Source organism: Thyridium curvatum (assembly GCF_004353045.1).
Source record: "Thyridium curvatum strain D216 chromosome Unknown NODE_178_length_9830_cov_82.640111, whole genome shotgun sequence".
NCBI lineage: Eukaryota > Fungi > Ascomycota > Sordariomycetes > Thyridiales > Thyridiaceae > Thyridium > Thyridium curvatum.
In genome coordinates this window covers 2497-9830 of record NW_022156933.1, presented here as the reverse complement: position 1 = coordinate 9830, position 7334 = coordinate 2497, and the positions used below count along the sequence as shown (strand labels likewise).

Sequence of the window (7334 nt, the reverse complement as noted above, 5' to 3'; positions counted from 1 at the left end):
CAGAGGGGGGGGAGGTGGGCCAATTGGGCCGTGATGCTGTTGTCGCAACGGGTCCTAGAAATGCGATGCGCCTGCAACTGCGGGTAGATGCGCCGCTGGGATCTCAGAAGAGGAAGGGCACAGCTGGCATATGTCAGGGGCCAAGCCGTCACCGCTGTTGCGTTTCGAAAACGATAGAAGGGTTTTCGCAGGTGTCCCTCGAGAGAACAAAGGCCTATTGTCCGTCGCGAGAGAGGGGAGATCAACGAGGATCAGGTACAGGGATTCGCGGGAGAGACGGGGGGGGTCTTGTCGCGAGATCTGCCGCCTCTTTTTAATTAACTACTTACTGATCAAGCCCAGCAGACTCTCGGGTGAGTGAGATGGCGCGCGAGCAAGGAACCAAGGCAAGTAGTGCACCCTAATGCAAGCAGCAAGCAGAGAGCAGAGAACAAAAAGTGAATTCTTGCGAACCGCCTGTTTGATTAACCTGCATGCAAGAAGAGAGTGTATGAAAGAAACAAGAATATCCAACCCGCCAAGGCAGCGCAGCTCCAGGGATTAGAATTGGAATGCGGATGCACGAGGTATGCGGGATGCGCGGCGGGCTCCAACTCTCCTGCCAGGTTCTGGGACCCGGCCAGAGTTGGCGTCGAGAGTGGACCGGGCCATCATGCACCTTACGAAGCAAATCGGGGGACAATGGGGATGCATTGTTTTGTTGGTCTTCGCTGCTGATGAGGTGGCTGGGCAGCGGCAGCGGCAGCATCGGTATCGGTCGGCGGGTGGTGGGCTGCGAAAATGCTGGTGGCGGGGGATTTGCTCTCCCAACCCAAGCAAGCATCAACATACATCCCTGTCCGACATGTGTAGGTGTGTGTGCACCGCCTGGACTTCGTAAGCCTGGGCTCGTGAAGGGACCACCTCTGTCCACTGCTGTCCACTGCTGTCCACTGGCTTGTGATTGATACAGCACGCTAATAAATGGGCAGGGGTCATGATATGATCGTATTCCATGTTACCATCTCGATCTGAACGGATCAACAGGGACCGTCGCAGTCGCGGTTTGATACCTGCCATAGGAGTACTTCGTACGTTGCAGAGTTCCCAAGATGGTCAGGTCATTTCATCCAGAGGAGATCTGTCCTGTCCGTCTGATGCAGACAAAGTATACAAAATGCAAGCCCATGCATGGGCCCCTTCCTTTACCCCAGCCCAGCGCAAATGATCCCGTCTAGTTGAAAATGCTTTGATCCAACAAAAAAAAAAGAGAAACCAGAAACCAACCCAAACAAAAACACCCAGGTATGTTATGTATACGACGGGAAAAAAAGAAGAACGGGATCACAGCAGGCTCTCCCCCAGCGCGCACCGCACAAGCGAGCAGCCCGCCCGCACCGTCTCGCGCGCGCCGCTCTCGATCTCGGGCGCCAGGCTCGGGTTGACCTCGACCAGGTCGACGGCGACGAGGCTGCCCGTCTCGTGCACGCACTCGCAGATGTAGTCGCCCTCGCGCAGCGTCAGACCCCCGCGCACGGGCGTCCCCGTCGACGGCGCCCACATGGGGTCCAGCGCGTCGACGTCGAACGACAGGTGCACCGGCGTGTCGGACCCGATGTGCGCGAGCGCCATCTCGACGACGCGCCCGATGCCGTGCCGGTCCACGTCGAACATGCTGAACGCGCGCACGCCGTGCTCCCGCAGCAGCCGCTTCTCGGCCGGGTCCACGTCGCGCAGGCCGATGTAGACGAGCTTCTTGAGGCTCAGCCGGTGCTCCGGCCGCAGCCACCCAAAGTACTCCTCCTTGTCCTCCCTGGCCAGCCCCGTCAGGAAGGCCAGCGGCATGCCGTGGATGTTGCCGCTGTCCGACATCTCGGGCGTGTTGATGTCGGCGTGCGCGTCGACCCAGATGACGCCGATCTCGCGCCCGCCGAGGCGCTCGCGCGTCGCCTTGGCCGACCCCGCGATCGTGCCGATGGCCACCGAGTGGTCGCCGCCGAGCGTCAGCACCATGCGGCCCTCGCGCGCCTGCTCGTAGACCTGCTCGGCGATGCGCCGGGTCACCGCCGACACGGCCCTCGGGTTCTTCATGCCCCGGTAGTCCGGGTCGTCCTTGGGCGCGAGCGCCGCGTAGTTGTGCACCTCGTCGTGCCCGTGGAGCTTGTAGCCCAGCTCGTCGCGGAGCTGGGTGAGCAGGCCGGCCTCGATCAGGGCCGAGGGGGCGGCGTCGACGCCGGCTTTGCGCTGTAACAAAGTTGTGTCAATGACCGCTGCCCCCCACGTGTATGGTCTGTGTAGATGTAGTTATTGGTGGGGGGATAATGCTTACCTGCCCGCCGGAGAAACCCACGGCGACGACGCCGAGGTCCTCGGGGTGTGAGAGGAACTTGGACTTGACCATGGAGGTGAAGGGGGGGTCCTGGTGAGCTCCGTTGGTGGCCATTTTCGGAGAGATTTCCTGAGTAAGAGAAGCTCGTCTGAGCATCAAAAAGTGTTCTAAATGAGTGAAGAAGAAACGTCCAAAGTCAGCACGAAGAATTGTCAATTACTCCCACGTAGGGTAAAGTCTGTATGTATGAAAACATCACTCTTCCGACAGCTAAAGAACTTTTTTTTAAAAAAAAAAATCAAAAGTCGATGTCATAAGTCATGTCTGTCGGCAAGCCTCCCTTATCGCAGACACTAATACAAAGAGCCCAGACATGGTAATGTGTGTGATAGCGCAGAAGGTAGTTAGTTGTGCGCCGGAGGGTGTGCTTGGGGTGGGGTCCCGTCGGTGCTTACCGATAGGCACTTGGGTAAGGAAGGCAATGGAGGGAGCAGGGCAGAGTGTCGCTTGTCCTAGATTCTCTGTGTACGTACCCAGTCTGAGACGGACGGTGTCGTCTGTTTTGACTCGAGCCTCGAGCAAGGGCTGCCGCGGCAGATCGGGCTCTAGGTAGAGAAGGGAAAAGACGCAGTGCGTTAGGATGGCAAGGCTAGCCTCTATGCGGCAGGTTTCTGGCTTTCCAAAGTGAAGGCAGGGGGGGGATAGTTCCGGATCGTGAATCTGGGGGAGAACGAAATAAAAAAAAAAACATGGACAAGATGATTGATATTTATAATTCCTTTCTCTTGTTTGCCCTCCTCCATTCCGGCCGGTCCCATCCTTCATCTTGATTCCCATCCTGTCTCATTTTTTTTGCCCACCCCAATAGCCAGCCAGGTGACCAACTCTCTCTTGTCCCACCGCCCGATTCAACCCGGCGTTACGAGGGCGGCGGTGCGCAGAGACTGGCGGACAACAAGGGGGGGAGGGGAGATGAAAAAGGCCGCAGGCTATGCCGTTAAGTGAAGGTGTCAGCGAGGGCGTTTCCTGAGCTTTACCTCCAAGTGTTAGACTGGGTTTTGGAGCATCGCAGTCCTTGCCGTTAAGTGTTAGACCAGTCGCAGCCTTCGCGCGGTCTAACACTTAGAGGTAAAGGATGACGGGTCCCCCGGTGGAATGGGTGGGATACGCCCCAGTCCCAGAAGGGCCGCCGTGAGCCGAGCGTACCCACCATCGACGACTCGCCCTGCGTGCCCTGCGCGGTCTTAGGTAACGAAAACCGGGCGCCAGGCCTGGACAGGAAACATGGTCGCTATCCATTGGATCTAGATCTCGAATTGCCGTGCGGCAGTGGGCTATCCATCATGTGTGAGGTCACCAAGCAGGGCCCCCCGCCATGTGATTGATCTCAAGGGGTAAGGAGCCTCTTGGAGCTCCGTCAAGGAACGCATGCAGTCTTATCAGTAAGCCACGCATGTCTACACAGCACGGCACGGCATCTGGTTCTCATCTTACCAGGCGCCGCCAAGGAGTTCACTCTGCATGTCAGAGACCACGCAAGAGGGTTTGTCTTGTTGAATTGTTTTTGTATTTCATCAGAAGGGAAACAAAAGGATTATGGTATCTTGAAACATGATATCGAAGTGTTGCTGTCGGGCCAGAATAAGAAAAATGCTCGCAGTGTTTTTGCTCGCTCGCTCTCGATCGACAATCAAAGAAATGCTAGGCTCGACGGCTGTATCATCCTCGCCGTTCGATGCCAGATGGAAGTTGTTGTGTTCGTGTGTATGCTGGCGTATCGGCCAAAAGCAACAAAAAATGGAAAAAGCGCCAGAACTCCGGGGCCTTTTTACGTCCCAAATATGCTACATCTTTTTGCTCGTTGCATGTCCGTGATTTCGAATATTTCTCTCGTCTTTCGGTGATAGATAATGGTTGGTGAAGTGGTTTTTGTAGCGGTGCCCGTTCTTGTGGGCGCGTCCGCCGATAGTTTCGGCGTACCAAGAATGCGCGCCGGCGACGCTATTGGCCTGCTTCGAGGCTTGGCTTCGGACTTGGAGGGGAGGGAGGGGAACGTAAGCTCGACGGCGGCCGCCCGCCACCGCACCGCGTTCGCGCACCTGGTACTTTCTCTTCTCTCTTTCCGGCTCTTTCACGCCTGCAACAAATCATCGACAAAGCCCATCCTGTCTCTCCTGGGATCCGACACCCGGGCGTACTCGAGCAGCAGGCGCAGGACATAGACCTGCATGTCCTCCTTGCGCAGCACCTTCTCGGCCCACGCCTTGCCCTCGCTCGCGATCTTCTCGGCCGCCGCGTCGTGGCCCGGCGCGCCCTTGCCGTAGCCGACAAAGTACTCCATGATGCCGTACCAGTCGCTGAAGCGGCTGTCCATGGGCACAAAGTGCTTCCAGGCCATGAGGCGGCTGTCGTGCCACTCGCGCCAGAGCGTGGCCTTGATGGGCAGGCTCGTGCTGCGCAGGAAGCCCAGGTAGCGGCCGCTGAAGCTGTTGCCGTCAATGTCGGGCAGGTACTTGTACCGGAACTGCTCCGCCATCTTCATGCCCTTCTCGACCGCGAAGTAGTGGCCCGTGTAGTTGCACTGGCCGTGCTCAGACTTGTACAGGCACATGAGGTCGACAAAGGCCACGTCGCCCCACTGGTTGACCCATTCGCCCAGCTTGCCGTCCTTCTGAGCCTTGAGGCCGTACGACTCGCTGGGGAGCGCAAAGTTCTCCGGCGCGGCGCTCCAGTCCTCCGCGCGCGCGATCTTGGTGCCGTTGTTCATCGACACGAAGCGATGCCTCTGGAAGCCCTTCCAGTTCGTCTCTCTGTTCTTGCCGCCCGTCGCGACCCCACGCCAGATGACCTTGTCTTCCTTCTGACTCCATGGCGCACCGTGATCGTTGCCACCCGTGAATCGCTCCTCCTCGTTCCAATACATCGGCGCAGGCAGAAGAATCTCGTTGTTGACGGCTAGCTTGCTGCCTCCAAACATGGGAAACAGCAACTTGGTCGCAGACACGGACAGCGGCTCGATGAAGATGCCTTCGAGGCTCTGCAGATCGGGCTGGTGGCAGAAGTCGGTGGAGAGGGTATAGTTGGAAACAAAGCCCTTCTCCATGTGCGCTTTGCTGTAGGTGTCCGTGATCTGGGGAGGGTGGTCGAAATCCGTGGCCATCTCTGTCGTGCGCGCAGCAGACTCCGGGGGACAGCCGCGTCGAGCGATCTGCCAGTAAGGCTCTGAAACAAGAAACCATGGTCAGTATTGGCAGTGTCTAAGGTATAGTATCACAAACATACTTGTGTCTTCCCAATTCTTGGGCGCAGTGATCGAAGTACGATCATCACCCTCCCCAGGCTTAGGCAACGGCTCAAACTTAGTGATGACGTCCTTCGGCTCGGGCATGGATCTCGTCTTCTCGGCTTCGTTCATGAGTCTGTTGATCTCTTCAAAGGGAACCACCAATCGAGGCTCGTCCATGGCGTTGAGGGCCAGATCCATGTCGGGGAGCAAGTGCTCGATAGTCCTGATCAGCTTGAGCCAGATCTGCGTCCAGAACCAGTCGCTGCCGGCCGTCGCCCGGCCTTTTCGGATGTTTATTGTCATCTCATAATCCCACGACTCCTTGCGGATTTCCGCGGCCGGGACGGCCCAGAAGGGCCCCAGGTCGTGGTAGATCTGGTCCCAAAACTCCTCGACAACGATGGCGTTGCTGTCCTTGGCGAACTGGAACCACGCGCTGAAACCCGGCGGAGGGTGGCGCCCGCGGCGCTTGCGGTATGCGGCGGTAGCTTGCGCGAGGGTCGTCGACCTCTGGGCGAGCAAGGCGTCAAAGTCCTTGTCGGCGGCGCTGATGAGCGCGTCGATCGGGTGGCTTCCCGGGCTGCTCGACACTCCCGAGGCCGGCTTGCTGTGGTCTACCGGATGCTGCTGGTCCCCATTGCTCCCGCCTTGTGACTCCGACCCTTGGTGAGTTTGCTTCTGAGGCTGCGCCTGAGGTTGTTGCGGACCGGCCGCCGGTCCTTGGGTGGGCGCCTTGAAGGTTCCAAAGTCTGATGCCGATTGGCTGAGGTAGTAGAAGCAGAAGAGAATGACGGCGGCAGGTACGAGATACCGCAAGAGGGCCGAGGGCCTCCGCGGAGGAAATGCCGGCGAGCGCATTTGGAACGTTTGATCAAACCATGGGAGGTGACCTTGCAATGGGGTCACGACGCTTGCGCCTGGCAACATTCACTTCTGCAGCAAATGGTGGTAGGTCAGAACGTGGTCATTTTGGGCCCGTGGGTGAATGGGGAAGCTTTTGTCGTGATCTGAAGATCCGAAGCAAATCACACACAAGATTTGCTCTCGGCGAGCCGGGAAACGGGCGGCTGAACACCTTCCGCGAGGTAAATTGAGGTAGGTACTTGGCGGTGATGGTGGTGCGGGAGTGACATATGGAGGGGAGGAAGGGACGGAGGGGGCCAAGACGTACGTTCGCTCCCTGGAGGAGCAAGAGAACAGGCAAACCGCCAACAAGCTTCTCGACGCCCCGAGGCACACACACACTGGATACACAGAAATAGATATCCTGGCCGGGGGAGAGTGGCCCAGACTTCCGACTCGTCACGCTGCCAACGGCGTGTTTGAATTCTCGCGCGTCGACGGGGATATCTTGGTTTCGACGTTTGGTGAGCCGTGGGGCTCGGCAGCACAGTGTAACGGCTATTGCAGCATCGAATATGCACACAAAGGCAAACAGAGCGCAGAACAGCAAGCAGATTAAAAGGAGTGACAAATAAAAGGCCCGGTCGAGTATCCCTCTTTTTTTGGAGCAAGCAAAGAGGCGGAAGAGCAGCAACATACAACAGCAACAAGGAAAAAAAAAAGCAGACCGATCAGGACAAGCCAAGAGTGGGAGAGATCGAATAAAGAGAAGAAGCAGCCCCGGAGAACCCCCGCGAGGATGGATCGAGCGTAATTAAGCATGATGATCTCTGGCGCTTGTACACCAACACACACCAGACACACACACCTTGCAGGCCAGGAGCAAGCATGTCACCA

The 7334-nt window shown here is 57.7% G+C and overlaps 2 protein-coding genes across 2 annotated transcripts; both read right to left on the bottom strand.

Annotated features, from left to right (window-relative positions):
* Positions 1-1323: 1323 nt before the first annotated feature.
* On the bottom strand, positions 1324-2422 carry E0L32_012420 (uncharacterized protein; the record flags this gene model as incomplete). Its single annotated transcript, XM_031135259.1, has 2 exons — positions 1324-2223; positions 2309-2422. The coding sequence occupies 2 exons, from the start codon at positions 2420-2422 to the stop codon at positions 1324-1326; spliced, it is 1014 nt and encodes a 337-aa protein (XP_030998303.1).
* Positions 2423-4439: 2017 nt separating this feature from the next.
* E0L32_012419 (uncharacterized protein) lies at positions 4440-6452 on the bottom strand (the record flags this gene model as incomplete). The annotated part of the gene is made up of 2 exons (XM_031135258.1): positions 4440-5530; positions 5591-6452. The coding sequence occupies 2 exons, from the start codon at positions 6450-6452 to the stop codon at positions 4440-4442; spliced, it is 1953 nt and encodes a 650-aa protein (XP_030998302.1).
* Positions 6453-7334: the final 882 nt, after the last annotated feature.